Source organism: Pseudophryne corroboree, chromosome 5 (assembly GCF_028390025.1).
Source record: "Pseudophryne corroboree isolate aPseCor3 chromosome 5, aPseCor3.hap2, whole genome shotgun sequence".
Taxonomy (NCBI): Eukaryota; Metazoa; Chordata; class Amphibia; order Anura; family Myobatrachidae; genus Pseudophryne; species Pseudophryne corroboree.
The window spans coordinates 64,677,076-64,693,177 of NC_086448.1; the positions used below are offsets into that span (position 1 = coordinate 64,677,076).

At 44.0% G+C, this 16,102-nt stretch overlaps 1 protein-coding gene across 1 annotated transcript; it reads left to right on the forward strand.

The window, feature by feature from the left end:
* Nucleotides 1-13,746: 13,746 nt before the first annotated feature.
* LOC134929553 (paraneoplastic antigen Ma1 homolog) lies at nt 13,747-15,138 on the forward strand. Its single transcript, XM_063925147.1, has one exon. The coding sequence runs from the start codon at nt 13,747-13,749 to the stop codon at nt 15,136-15,138; it is 1,392 nt and encodes a 463-aa protein (XP_063781217.1).
* Nucleotides 15,139-16,102: the final 964 nt, after the last annotated feature.

The following is a 16,102-nucleotide window of genomic DNA, read 5'->3' on the forward strand; positions in this document are numbered from 1 at the left end:
CGTGTGGTTGCATGTAATTATGTAATGTGTGTTTAAAAAAAATTTTTATTTTTTTATTTTTACAACAGAGATGTCCAGTGACAAGCGGCCCCGATCCCCCCCTTCCCCCCACCCCTCAGAAGAATTTCCCCTGCACAGTAATGAGGAGTGGGAGCCGACCCAGGAGGAGGATACGACCGACCAGGCATCCAGTGACCAGCCGCGGTCGTCAAGGGACCAAAGGAGGAAGCAAAAGAAAAGGCCTAGAAAGGTAAATACTGACAACACCTGCAGACACAATAGCATCCAACTTGACACACCCTAGCTTGCGCACTGCCATACACACCTACAGGTATCTTTGCGCACTGCCAGGGATACTGACACACTCGCAGGTACATACCAATCATATTAATTGCATGTTTTTTTTATCCCTAAAGGCAAGAAGCCAGCCAGAGGATCAGTCGGAGGAGGAAGCCTCTGGTGAAGACGCAGGACAGAAGCCGCGTGGACCCAGATACACTGAGGTGGAAAACTGTGCCCTAGTGGATGGTGTCGACAGGTCCTACGATGTTCTGTATGGACCAAGGGCACAGACCACAGCAGCTAAGACCAAGCGAAACATCTGGGATGCCATCGCGACACAAGTCACTGCAGTATCTGGAAACCGCCGGAGCACCATAAACTGCATGAAGCGGTACAGTGATTGCCGCAGACAGACCAAGAAGAAGATGGGGATGCAGCGCCGACATGAGAAAGCTACGGGAGGTGGTCCGGCTCTCAATCTGAAGTGGCTACCCTGGGAGGACGTTATTAAAAGGCGCATGAACACTGTCATGGTCCAAGGAGTTCGCGGAGGTGTGGACTCCAGCCGTCCTGCTGGCTTTCCTGAGGAGGAAGAACCGCCAAGAAGACGGAAGACGGCGGGAGATAAGCAGTCCAAAAGGAGGCCTGATGGTAAGAATACATTCAGATGAGCTGTGCTAAATCTTTATTTATTTTTTATTTGCTAATGTGTTGGTTCTTTCCCACAGACACGCCTGCCCAGAGGACATCACCTGCGCACAGGACATCGCCAGCACGCAGACCATCACCTGCGCAGCAGGCATCGGCAGCAGCGCGCGGACCATCACCTGCGCAGCAAGCATCGGCAGCGCGCAGATCTTCACCTGCGCGCCAGACGTCATCAACGCGCAGAAAGTCACCTGCGCGCCAGACAGCGCGCAGAACGTCACCTGCTCGCCAGACACCGTCTGCGACCACACCACCAGCTGGGTGACAAACTACAGCTCCTGCGCGCAGGCCATCACCAGCTCATCTCTCCAGGAGCTCTGGGACTGTGACCGAAGATCCTCAAGACACTACCCTTGTGGACCCATCACCCGCACTGTTTGAGTCAACAGGGTTAACGGACGAGACTTTTCTAGGGTTTGAAGACAGCCGTGCAGAAGTATCCAGCCGGACCCTTGAAAAGTCTCCCAAATTGAGGACAAGTGAAGCTCCTGGAGCAGCGGCACCATCGGATGGAGCAAGTTTTTATTTTTGGTGGGGGGTTTTTGGGTGTGGGGGGGTCGCCATTTTTGTATAGTTTATTAACTTTTTTTTTTCTTTTTCTTTTGCAAACAGAGGTGCCACGGACCAGCAGCGGACTTGCGTCAGGGATTGGTCCCTACTTCAGGCCGGATCTCTTGCGGGATGAGTCGGACGACGACGAGGTGGAAGTGCAGCAGCCTGCTGTTTCTACATCCCTGTGTGAGTAATTATCAAATTGTGAGCCTTCAAACAAATGTATGAATGTGTATACTAATTTCTAGTTTTTCTTTTCAGCTTCACAAATGCAATTGGTGGCAGAAGTACAGCAAGGGCAGGATCCCTCAAATGTACAGAGGGTACACACCCTGACAGCCGAGATGACTTCCCGCCAGGATACTTACACGAGTGTCATTGGAACCAGACTGGACGCCATTGAGAAGACAATGGAGAAGATGGCAAACGGTTTGGTTGACATGCAAAAGGCTCTTTCCGACAGCATGGCAGAAATGCAAAAGACCAGAAGAGTAGATCACAGGGAATCTATGGACATCCTTCACATTCTGGCCACATCCATCAACCGGCTGGTGGATAACACATCGTGCCTGGCACACAGCGTTGACAACATGTCGGAGAGCCAACGACACTCGGCAGCCAGCCAGATCATCGCAACTACGCTACAGATGATCTATGACAAGCTCCCAGAGCCAGCTCAACAACACGCTGGTGAACCACCACATCCGCCACCATAAGCAACACGGACGCCTCCTGCCCTTGCTCCACCACAATCCTGGTATGGACGGTCACAGCTGTACCAAGGATATCCAGGGATGTACCCCACCTACCAGATGCCTCCACCACCGGCCACCACGTCTACACCAGCACGGCCACTGAGGCCACCTCAACGCACCCCTCAGCCACCCAGGGCATCGACGCCACACCAGGAGGAAGAACAGGATCCGGACGGACAACCACCCTAGGCCCGGTCGTATTGTTTTATTTACCCTATTATGTTTTTCATGTTTCCCTTTCTCCCCCTCCCATTAGTTTGTTATTTTTCTTACTATTGTTTTTTATTATGTTTTTCATGTTTCCCTTTCTCCCCCTCCCATTAGTTTGTTGTTTTTCTTACTATTGTTTTTTATTTGTGTTGGGCTCCCCCACCCGTGACCGGGTACTACCAAGGAGCTTTATGTCTAGGCATACATGCACGGGCATGTATGCGCGCGCGTGTAGTCAGTGATGAAAGCTCCTTGTGGTTACATATATGATGGGCCAAAGAGCTATTCTGACACCACTTTTTTTAAAAACAAACTCCTTTTTGTATTGGTGTAAATTAGGCTTTCACTGTTGTGTGAATTTACTATTCACTACTGTTTATTTTTGGCTTCTTCATAGGATTGGGTGGAAAATTGAAGTGGACGGCGTAGTTCGTGTTGTGCGTACCAAGGTGAGTAAAGACATGTTTCAATGTATATATTCAAGAAACTTTGGAACGCCTGCCCTTGGAACAATACAGTCCTGCGTTGGGTCATGCTGGACTGTGTGGTTCCACAAGTGCAGCCGTGTCAAAGTGCTGACCGCTTTCTTGACTCTGCCACTTTGCAACGTCTGAACCTGGGAACAACACAGTCCAGCATTGGGTCATGCTGGACTGTGTGGTTCCACAAATGTTCTTTGGAAAGGAATGAACATGACATCATTAGTGTCTTTACTTAATGTATTTTTTTTCCAGATATCTACACAAGAAAAGAATGTAAAGAAGAACAAACACTACTTTTTGTTTAATTACATTTTATTTTTTAATCCAAAATTAAATACAATTATATTTCTTCAATAAATTTTTAAAATGAGAAGTTGTGTGTTTTTCTTTAAATAATTAGTAAATAAAATGTAAAATTTCAGAGATGCCGTGGTATTGTGTTAGGTCGCCCATGGTACAGCAGGGGAACTGTCGTGTCCCTTTTCATCCATGCTGTTTCCTGCACCTTGGGAAGGATACTCTGCAAGACCTGTGGAAGAGAATAGTATTGTGTCATCCAAAGACAAGGTACTAGCAGGTTACATCGGCCTTTCTCTCAAATGCAACCCTCCGGTACTTGAGAAACTACACATCCAAGCATGCCCTGACACTGCGTAAGCATTGGTGCATCAGGGCATGATTGGATGTGCAGTTTTGCAAATGGCGGAGGGCTGCACTTTGGACATGCCGGGGTTACTTGGACAAGAGGGAGTTTTGGGCAATACATCTCACCTGAGGGGGGTTGTCAGCTACATGGCGGAGGTTCAGGTCCACATCACATGTAGGTCGACCATGGTACAGCAAGGGAACTGTCCTGTCACTTCATCCACGCTGGTTCCTGCACCTTGGGAAGGATACTCCACAAGATCTGTGGAAGAGAGTAGTATTGTGTCATCCAAAGACAAGGTACAAGCAGGTTACATCGGCCTTTGTCCCAAATGCAACCCTCCGGCACTTGAGAAACTACACATCCAAGCATGCCCTGACACTGCGTAAGCATTGGTGTATCAGGGCATGATCGGATGTGCAGTTTTGCAAATGCCGGAGGGCCGCAGTTGGGACAAGCCTGGGTTACTTGGACAAGAGGGAGTTTTGGGCAATACATCTCACCTGAGGGGGGGTGTCTGCTACATGGCGGAGGTTCAGGTCCACATCACATGTAGGTCGACCATGGTACAGCAGGGGAACTGTCCTGTCACTTCATCCACGCTGGTTTCTGCACCTTGGGAAGGATACTCCGCAAGACCTGTGGAAGAGAATGAGGAGTTAATTTGAGAGCGTTTCCTACACCCTGGGAAAGAACAAAAGATCCCAGCAACACTGCACATATACACAGGTTACTCAGACAAGATGGAGTTTTGGCCAATACATCTCACCTGAAAGAGTGACTAACATGGCGGTGGTTCAGGTCCACATCACAAGTAGGACGTCCATGGTAGAGTGGGGTAAACTGGTCCAATACTGGAGTGGCTTTGCAGAAGTGTATCATGGGTAAAACTGTGAAATCATGGGTACATTTCCCTCAGCAGAGTGAAAAAAAAATATTCTTTTAAAAAATCAAATAAATAATACTTGTGAGTCATAAAAAGACAAACCAAGTAGATAATCCCTTCAAATATAAATAGATATGCTATTAGCAATCCAAAAAGCAAAAAAAAAAAAAAAAAACCATTATAATTTTTATTTTATTTTATTAGAGCCCGCCAGCAAAGTGAGGCGGAATGAAATTGACGAAATTGCTGTTGAAAAGCACAGTTGTAGAATCGACATTCTTCAATTGAATATACTTTTGTCGAAAAGCCGCATTTTGACCATTGCAGACATGTCGAATTTTGAAAATGTCGATTTGCAAAAAGTCGAATCTGAAACGGCAGGTATTTTGACGAAAAGTAGTGTATTGCATTGACGAATCCAATTTGACATGTTTTTTTTTGTCGAAAATGCCCCATTTTTCGACATTTCCATGAATTCGACCGCAATTGCATATGGCCCATTGTCGTTACAGTGTGTACAAATTGCAGAATCACATTAGCATAAACAGCATTTCTATTTCAGACATCCTTTCTGGTCTATTTGTTTCAAATGGGCAGAAATATTGAATGCAAAGTGCAACTGGGTACCTACAGTATCTCATGAATGCACAGTATGACTACCAGGTGGTCTCCAGGCACACTGCCGCCCGATCACGCTAGCTCTGGATATTGTCGTTATGTTCTGTACAAAATAAGCAATTGCGGTCGAATTGCCGCAAAAGTCAAAAAACGGGGCATTTTCGACAAAAAAACATGTCGAATTGGATTCGACAATGCAATACAGTACTTTTCGACAAAAAAACGGACGTTTCAGATTCGAATTTTTTTTTGAGTACAGTATACCGTGTTCCAAATCACTCAGGTACGGTGGTAGATGAAAAACCAACAGTGGTTTATTGACAGAATAGGCTATAACACAGTTCAGCACACTTCCGTAATCCAATTCCACATGACATTTCTCACCACAATCTCCTGACAGAACATTACTTCTTAGTCTGGGAGCAGAGAGTCTCTTCTAGCAACACAGAGACCCAGATAAATCCAATATAATGGGTCCCAAGCCGATCCCTGGCAGAACATTACTTCTTAGCCTGGTATCCAAGAATCTCTCTTCACCTCTCTGGGTAGCTCTACTTACTGTATTCTGAACCTCCCAAAGCTTCATATTGCTGGGGTGTGTGTGACCTCTGTGTCTTAGGATCTTACAGCATTGGAATACAATATATATTCTAATCAAGGTAATTACATCAGCCAGAGAGCCACCCTGTCTAGTCAGCTCACTTTTGGACAATAGGGAGTAATCAAACATAGAGTAGACAATGGTACCTTATATGACTCACCCTCTGAGGGTCCACTGCGGTGTATGAAAACAATAGGAATCTACAGTACAGTAGGTGTAACATAAAGTAAATATACAGTAGGGTACATTATCTAAAAGGTAACAGATAACATAACACAATTGCATATACTGTATTAACAATATTTACAGTAGGTTGATTTAAACACAGTATTGGGTGAGCACCAATGGACATGTTATGGAGAATGAACAAACAGACAAATTAAATACAGTATACTGGATATGGATATACAGTAAAAAGTACAGTACATGCAGTATTTGACAGGGGAAATGAGGCATACTGTAGCGGGGGGCAATGTGCTTTATTCCTGTGGGGGTGAATACTTGTGTTTGATTGCTGTGGGCAATGTCTTTGATACAGTAACTACTGCACAGGGGCCAATGATGTTTATTTTTTTTTCCACAGTGAGAGTCCTCCAGGCTTACCTGGACCTACTAGGTCCTGTGATGACCACCACCACCACCACCACCACCCCACCATCCGGCATTCCTGGACCCTCAATAAGTAAGCTAAGTCAATAGGCTGCAGGGAAGAGGGCTTTGCCTAAGTCACCGCCAGGGATGGTTAAGTGTAGGCATTGCTGGTAGAGGTAAAGGTTACTCTATGGTGTGGAGGGTTAGGGCTAAGCTGTGGAGGAGTTTTTAGGGTTAGGTTGCAGAAAATGTGGGTTAAAGGTTAGGGGTATGGTAAGTACTGTATACTGTGTTATGCTTTACTACCCCAAAAGTTACTGCTGGGCCTGCTGATTTTGCTTGTACGGGGAACAATGTGTTTGCTTACTGTGGGGGCGCCAATGTGCTTTATTCCTGTGGGGGTGAATGCTTCTGTTTGATCACTGCTGGGGACAATGTTAATGCTGTGACCAATGTGTTTGATACAGTAACTAATGTACAGGGTCCAATGTGTTTAATTATCTTTCCACATTGACAGGCCTCCAGGCGGACCAGGGCCCACTGCGCCCTCCGGCTCCCACCTCCACCTCCACCACCACCACCACCACCCAAACAGGACCAGAACAGAGGGGCTATGGGCCGGACAATCTTTCAAGGGGTACGGTAATAATAATAATAATGTTATTTTACATGCATACTGTTCATAAACTTTGAAGTGCTGTACAGTATACTGTACAGTACTCAACCTGTGTTACTGTTCTAATACTGTACATTGTTTTTTATTTTCACAGAGCAAGTCCGGCAATTGATTCTGATACTGTGGGCGGTGGTGAACAGAATGTTCGCAATTATTTTGCAGCACATTTCATTTTTGTTTATTTCGTTCATGTTTTTTTTTTTATTAAACTTTTTCTAGTTTACAGTTCTGTTTTGTGTTATTTTTCCCCTTAGTAGAAAGAGTCTACAGTGCACTGTATAATGTATCAGTAACGAGCCTTGAAACTCCCTCCCCCTTGCTGTTATCACTACAAAGTCCATCCAGTTTTCCTGTCAGTCCATCAATTTGCGCTTGAAGGTGAGTTACCTTGCCCAGAAGGTCTCCACCAGCCCTAGGGTTGTGCTCCAGAATAGAATGCTTTGGTTTTCACCATCTTCACACTATGCAGTGCACTCTACAATACACAATAATAAGACTCAAGTACATGCACAGTACAGTAGTTACAGTACAGTAGCAAATTATGGTTCAATTAGAGTATTCTAATTCTAATCAGCATTGTGGTAACATTTCTAAATTGCATAGTATTAAATAATACCGAGAATCTGATTGGTTGCCATGGGTAACTTCTCCACTTTTTCATGTTTGTCACTACTTCATGACTAAGGGGCTAATTCCGGCCAGATCGTAGCCCTGCAAAAATTTCAGAGAGAGAGAGTGAGAGAGAGGGGTGGGGTGGGGTGGGAGAGAGATACAGTTTCAGGGGGAGAGACAATGGGGGTCATTCCGAATTGCCCATTTTCGCTATACTGCGAATAGTCGCTTACTGCGTATGCGCAAGGTACGCAGAGCGCATGCGCTTAGTTATTTTACTTAGCTGTTTTGCTGTAGCGTCTGCGGCACTTTTCAGTCGCACTGGTGTTCGCTAAATGATTGACTGGAAAGGGGCGCTTCTGGGCGGCAACTCAGAGTTTTCCCGGCGTTGGCTAAAAAACGCAGGCGTGTCAGGGAAAAATGCGGGATTGTCTGGAGAAACGGTGGAGTGGCTGGCCCGAACGCAGGGCGTGTTTGTGACATCAAACCAGGAACGAAACGGCCTGAGCTGATCGCAGTGTACGAGTAATATTGTAACAAAAACAAGATGAAAGTGTCCCGTGCGCAAAAAGCTGCTAATAATGTATAAACTCCTGTGAGGTTTCCTCCAACCCCTCACCAAAAAGTGCACAAATATACGTTTAAAATGGAGAGTAAACTTAACCAGCGCTTGTGTTTAGATGATCAGGGTCTGATGTATTCCTTATCTATCCGTCCTCATAGTGGATCCTCTCTCCTTGCAGGTAGACCGTAGAATGGTATCTTGTGCATTTAGATGAGAACTGATGAGAGCACACCTCCCAACATGACCCTGTCACTGGATACCATTCTACGGTCTACCTGCAAGGAGAGAGGATCCACTATGAGGACGGATAGATAAGGAATACATCAGACCCTGATCATCTAAACACAAGCGCTGGTTAAGTTTACTCTCCATTTTAAACGTATAGCAGTGTACGAGTAAGTCTCGAGCTACTCAGAAACTGCAAAGAATTTTCTATTCACAATTCTGCTAATCTTTCGTTTGCTATTCTGCTATGCTAAGATACACTCCCAGAGGGCGGCGGCCTAGCGAGTGCAATGCTGCTAAAATCAGCTAGCGAGCGAACAACTCGGAATGAGGGCCAATATCAGGGACAGAGTTTCCAAAGACTGTTAACCTGTACACAGTAAGTATCACAAGCTTACCTTCTTCGACGCAGTTCTTCCTCCTTTTTCTCAGTAGTTCAGTGCATGGCGGGAAGAAGATAATAAAAATATCGTTAGTACAGTAGTATGATTCGTATGTTCGCAACATGTCACAGCAATGCCTAACAAACCTAACAAAGTGTTTCTCTAAATCTGACGTTTCAGATACAGCCTACAGTACAGTACAGTATACTGTAGATGTCTGGAATTGAGTACTGTCAGGCAGGGCATTATTCACGTTATGCTACACAGTAGTACCATGGGCGTCTGTAGAGAGGAGGAGACCCGTGTGCAGACTCCATGTTTGGGCCCCCTCCTCTCTCGTAGCTGTCACCACTGCTGCTAGCACTCTGAGTGCCAGAGTCTACAGCGCATGCGCGGGACTTCGAAAAATGGCCGCTGCGCCATTTTTTCAAAGTCCTACGCACGCGCTGTAGACTCTGGCACTGTGCCACAGTCTCTAGTGCTCAGTTTGATAGCAGAGACAGTCACAGCTACAGGAGAGGAGGGTGCCCACACACAGTCAGCGATGTACTCATTGATAAATGAGCACAATGTACTGTATTTGCTTATCCCTTCTATTTTGGGTATAAAGTATCTGAATGAGCCTAATAAGAAGTACAGTATACTGTTAGATGCAGTATGATCCTGCCTGTTCCAGGTGACACATTCACCCAATGTGACTGCATTCTGCCATGCAATCTTGGGTGATAATACAATATTTAATACACCAATGCATTTCATTGTGTTCTAGGACTAATGACATCCAAACAATGATATGAATTCAAACAAAATACAGTATTTAAAGAAGGGGACATTTGTGGGTAGTAACTGGCCGTTTTCTGAGGAAAAATACAGGCCTTCCCAAACATTTTCTGGGCGAGTGTGTAACATCAGAGCCGGCCTGATCAGATGGAGTGAAAGGAGAAGTCATCTATTGTTTAGAAATTCACTATCTGCATATGGATGTGTATTCTGGGCTAATTGGATTAACTCTTTTGGAGTGAAAGGAGACATCATCTATTGTTTAGAAATACAGTATGTTTGACTGGGGGGAGGGTTGCCATGCATAGCAGGGGGGCATAGCAACAGGGGGAACAACTACTGGGGCACAGCGGGTGGTCTTCAGTATGCCGGCTCTTGGGATCCCGGCGCACAGTATACCGGCGTCGGGATCCCGACAGCCGGCATACCGACACTTATTCTCCCTCGTGGGGGTCCACGCCCCTCCTGGAGGGAGAATAAAATAGCGTGGCGCGCATAGCGTGGCACGAATAGCGCCCCACCGTGCCCGCAAGGGGCTCATTTGCGATCGCCACACTGTCGGTATGCCGGAGGTTGGGCTCCCGGCGCCAGTATGCTGGTTGCCGAGAGCCCGACCGCCGTCATACCATACTACACCCGGGCACAGCTACAGGGGGCACAGCAACAGGGGGCAAATCTACTGGGGGAAAAGCAACAGTGGGCACAACTAATGGGGGCAAAGCAACAGAGGGCACAACTACTGGGGCAAATCTACTGGGGGCAAAGCAACAGGACACACTGTTTATTAATGCTAGCCATCACCTTTGGTGAAACACCTTCATATTCAAATAACTACAGTACACTGTAGTTCCCCACAGGTAATTTAATTATTCCAGGAATAAAGCATTTTGTCCCTCCAGTGGAGAGGGTCATGTTGGGAGGTACAGTATGATACAGTGCAGTAGCAGCAGGGGGCTTAGGGGACTATTTACTAAGCCTTGGATGGAGATAAAGTGGTAGAAGATAAAGGGTAACATGTACTAAGCAGCGATAAAAGTGGAGAAGTTAGCCAGTGGAGAAGTTGCCCATGGCAACCAATAAGCATTAACGTAACATTAATAAGTTGCATACTATAAAAGTATACAGAGCAGCTGGCTTTCTTCTCCACTTTTATCACTGCTTAGTAGATGTTCCCCAAAGTACCAGCCAATCAGAACCTACAGTAACTGCCATGTAACTGGACGTAGCATTAGTGTATACTTTGAATGCAGAAATCAGTGGCATACTGCATAATGTACAAATGACCTGTATGTAATATAATTATTGAATTATTAATATGTGAAATGTTATATTTCTGAGGTATATATATATATATATATATATATATATATATATTTATGTATATATTTAATGCAAGTTATATTAAAAGGAGAAATGTGGTGTTAATGGATGTATATATATATATATTTGATTATGTATGTATGGATATGTAAATATATGTGTATAGATGGATTGAAGGGGTTAACTATTTGTAATTTATTTATTATGAGTGCAGGAGTTTTTAACAATCCAGCTTGTATTAACGTAGCATAAAATATAGAGAGGGAGAGGCTATATGGACTCATTAAATGCTGTCAGTAATCATTCTGTCAGATAATAACAGCTCTGACAGAATGATCCAGAATGCCACGAGCGCCTCACGAGCGCTACTGACTGGGGGGTATAGCTCGTGGCTTAGGCGGGAAGAGGGGGGCACGAGCCGTGAGTTTAGATTAGTATAAATAAAGCTCCTCACTGGAGGGGAGCCAGTCTGCTGATCCCCCTTTGGAGTGCTAGCACCTGAGCCTCTGGCGCCGATAAGAGCTGAGCGGCGGCCAGAGAGCCTAGGGAGCGCAGCCGGCAAAGGGCAACAGAGAGCGCGGCCGGAGAAGCGGGGAGCGGAGTCAAGGGTACCTGCCAGCTGCCTTCCGGACGTGGCAGCAGAGAGGAAGCGGAGATCGCGGAGTTGCTGCGCCGCTGCTGTGCCTCACCGGGTCGTCCGGGCGGCAGGAGAGGACGGTGTGGTCTGGCGGGGTGCCTGCAGTGGCCTGCTGGGGCCGGGAGCAGCGACGGAAGAGGCTGAGGGAAGCTCCGGTCAGCGCCATAGCAACGCGGGTGCTGAGACCGGAAGAGGCAGGTGAAGCTGACCAGCGCCATAGCAACGCTGACGCTAGATGTGTCTCTCCTCACAAGAATACAGAGTGGCTTGAAGCTGACGTATGCACTGGCAGAGAGAGCGCAACACTTATCTAGCAGGAGTCGGGGGAGCAGTCAGTTCAACAGCAGTACAACTGAAGCGTGAGTGAAAATTATCATGCACCTCACTAACACCCTACCCTAGCACATCGAAGTATAATTAACTATCATATATCCAGTAACTCTTATACAAAGGATATGAACAACAGTGCTAGGCAGCATTAATTAAGCAGAGAACATATACAGTATATAATGTGCACAGGGTGAACTATACTTTGCATTACTAAAAGTGGGAAGGAGAGTAAGAGACATTTTATTGCTATATGAGTGGAAAGTAGTCATGTAGTCTCCTGCAGCTGTTAACTATATCTTGAAGAACAAAAAGTTATGCAGGATCTGAATATTCAGGGACATTGAATAAATACCAAAAAGAACTACTAAAAGCATGACATTCAAGCCTATGTGCTAACTCACAGCGTTTTAATCTAATTGTGCCACATGTATTCCTGAAGCCATAGGAAAGAGCTGTCAGTTGTTCAGAGAAGGAGAGTCGCGGAGTTTATACTGCAGCATCAGTGAGCGGAGGTGTTGGTGCATTTAATCCGCTACCTACACCATATACCAGCAGCAATATAGCTTTAGTTGTCACTGGAGTGGAACAGATTATATTAATATGCGCAAATAACTATGGTGTTGTCAGTTGTCAGCAAATAAAGCAATGTTTAAGCAGAGGAAAGAGGCATCGTTAAGCAGTCCAGAGGATTATTAGGGACAGAAACCTATATCACAGCTACAGTGTATGTAAAGTGGATAAAAGCCAAGTCAGTTAATAAATAGTAAAGAGATAGCTCTACATTATTCACATTGAAGAGTTTATTGACCAAAACCCAGCCACACTGTATGTTAATTGCGAAGAGATTGTCAGTTTAAAAGCTGGAGTGTTTAAATTAACTGAGATCCACAGTATATTTCATTTAGTGCCTTTAACCAAGACTTCTCCTTGCCAAAGAGACAGTTTACATTTAAGCTGCACCACACCAGGATAGAGGACAAATATGGCCATGAAATACTACAACATATAGCCTGCTAAAGGAATACAGCTGCCAGAAATAAGTATTTCCAAGTTACCCAGGGAGTTCAGTATAGAATTGTACAGCTACAACCACACTTTTATTACTTGTATGGCAAATAAGGAAGTAGTTTTTTCTGATGCAAGCCACACCTGAGGAAAAGATACTTTTTACTTAGCCGACAAAAGAGAAACATAAGTGGCAATATATTATAATATATTAGACAGCAAGTGTTACAGTAGCATTCTGTATAGATACATACATTTCTCCCACAGACTGAAAAAGGAAAGGAGAATATTATTACTAAAGTGTGATGTTAAATATTTAGAATCATTTATTGTTTCTTTTATGAGTTTTTATGGGCCCTAATAGTGCACTATCTTATAGAGAGTACCCGGGTCACTCTAACACCTAACGGTGTTGCTTAACAAAGGTAATTTTTGTATTGCATGCAAATAACCTGTATAGGTTTCTAAAGGGGGGATTAGTGAGACAGGATTGTAAAAGTGATGTGTCTTACTATGCTGGTGAAATGTGTTTGCTTTTAACTCTTTAAACACTTATGTGAAAGAATAAATACATTTACTTATACTTACCATATGTAATGTGATTTGAAAAATTCCATCCGAAGATCCTGGAAAGCAAACAGAAGAACAGGTATAATATTGTATGGATTGTGCACATACATATACATTCATAGGACAGACTGATTTGCAATTTCATCACTAAAAAAATAAAAGGCTTACCCAGGCAAGCCCAAAATAATTAGCTTGGGTGGAGGCACAAAGATAAGTAACCACCCCTTATCGAGATAATTACAGATCTTATATTAAAATATTAGGGGAGGGGTTACATTTTGGAGGCACTGCTGAGATTACGAGTTAGTAAGGATGGAGAATTTAACAGGAGAGGATATATATACTTGTTGTATGCAAAAGGAGAAAAATCCTAAAAAATGTTTAGCAATAGGAGGAAATTTCTCTGAATTTTCAGATGAAGAAGTCATTAGAACAATTATAGACAAATTATATGGGGTTAAAAGACCTAAAATTGTGGATAAATGGAGAGAGGAAATAGCTATATTAATAGAAGCTGAAAGGGAGTTAGATCCATGTATGATACCAATGATGATAATGGTAAATGAGGAAATTGGCAGGCGGTGGTATATTATCTGGCCTAAGAGGAAAGATGAGGAAGCTAGTAATGCACACATATCCACTTCCAGGGATACCCCTGAAAGGGAAAATGCACATAGTAATACACAAGGAAATGGTGAAAACGTAGAAGCGTCACAGTTTGAGACAATGGTAGATAGAGTGGTTACCCAGTTAGAACGCTGGCACTATGAAGGGAGCTATAGGAGATTACGAATATTTTCGGGGATAGTGCCTGTACCACTAGGTGAAGAAACGTACGAGTCCTGGAAGGATGCTGCTGTTCAGCAAGCTGAGGAATGGCAATGCCCTGATAAAATAAAAAGGCAAAGAGTGGTTGAAAGCCTAAGAGGGCCTGCCATGGGAATAATACAGGCAGCTAGACGAAGTAATCCACAAGCTACTCTTGAGACGTATTTTGAGGCTCTAGATTATGCCTATGGTACATTAGAAGATGTAGGGGATTTAACATCTAGGTTGCATCATACGTTCCAGGAACCTGGAGAAAAGTTAAGTGCATACTTAATAAGATTGGACAAACTTTTATACAAGATAGTAGAAAAGGGTGGAATCACCCGGGACGAAGTAGACAGAAGCAGAATGAAACAGTTACTGAGGGGAGCACTGACAACTGATTCTGTAGCCCAGAAAATTAGATGCTCTGGAACAAGGGAACCTATTCCTACTTTTAATGAACTATTAAAAGAAATAAAGCAAGAAGAAGTATTAATCGAAATGAGAGAAAAAACTATAAAAAAGGTTAAAGTCGTTCAACTCTCTATAGAAGTAAATCCTTTTGAAGATAAGATAGTTAAAATGATAGAGGAACAAAATAAGAAAATAGAGCAATTTATAGCCTCTCAAAGTAGCAGAAACTCTGGAAACCCTTCTCAGAAGAGAAATAACAATTCATCTGATCGAGGCATGGGAAGAGGAAACTCTTACAATAATAGGGGAAGAGGATGTTTTAGATGTGGTAGAATGGGACACAGAGCCTTTGAATGTAATACTAATACTGACGAATCATCTTTAAGAACTCCTGTAACTAATTACACCGCACATAGAGGAAATGCTACGGGGCAGGGAAACGAACAGGGGAGGGCTGTGAACCCCTCACAGTCCCCCTAGATGTCAGCTACTGTGCCATGGGGAATTCCTGGTGGAATGGGAAAGTGCCAGAGGGTTTATTGGGGCCTGCCCCCATAGTTCCTGCATCTATTAATGGGAATAATTGTAAGGTACTTTTAGATAGTGGATCCCAGGTGTCCATAATATTTGAAACATGGTATGATGATCATATATCAGATGTACCCATACAACCACTCAGTGGGCTAGTTATCTGGGGATTAAGTGTCGAAAGATATCCGTACTTGGGTTATGTACAAGTAACCCTTAAGTTTGATAGGAAAACCCCTGAAGATCCTTTAGAAGTACTTTTTATTGCTCTTATATGTCCTGAAATTCAGGGAGAAAGAAATGGACCCCCTGTGATTGTGGGGACTAACACTCAGTTATACCACGTACTATCTAATTGGTGCCAGAATGAAGAGGGACGAATTATGGATGTAGGACATACCTTGCTGGTGCAACCAGAAATAAATCTTAGTGAAAGTGGAAACGAATTTGATGTTTGTTTTCAGGAAAGTGACATGTTAGAAGAAAATAAGATCTCTTTAATTAAGGAATTAGAAAATAGGAAACAAGCGTTCTCAACAGGAGAATGGGACTTAGGAGAAGCAAAAGGAGTAGAGCATGGCATAAAGCTGAATGATACAAGTCCTTTTAGATAGCGCTCCCGTAGGATAGCACCTGCAGATTTTGAAGACGTTCGGTTACATCTAAAGGGATTACTGGAGAACCAAATCATTATAGAGTCCCGTAGCCCATATGCCTCTCCTATTGTAATAGCAAAAAAAAAAATGGAAAGATCCGTATGTGTGTAGATTATAGGACACTGAATTCTCGAACCGTACCAGACCAGTACACAGTTCCTAGGATTGACGAGGCATTAGATTGCTTACAAGGGAGCAGGTGGTTTTCTGTACTCGACCTAAGAAATGGATTTTATCAGATCCCTATGTGCCCAGAAGAC

Coding starts and splice junctions, on each gene's coding strand:
- LOC134929553 (XM_063925147.1), top strand. CDS start 13,747: ATGGAGAATTTAACAGGAGAGGATATATATACTTGTTGTATGCAAAAG.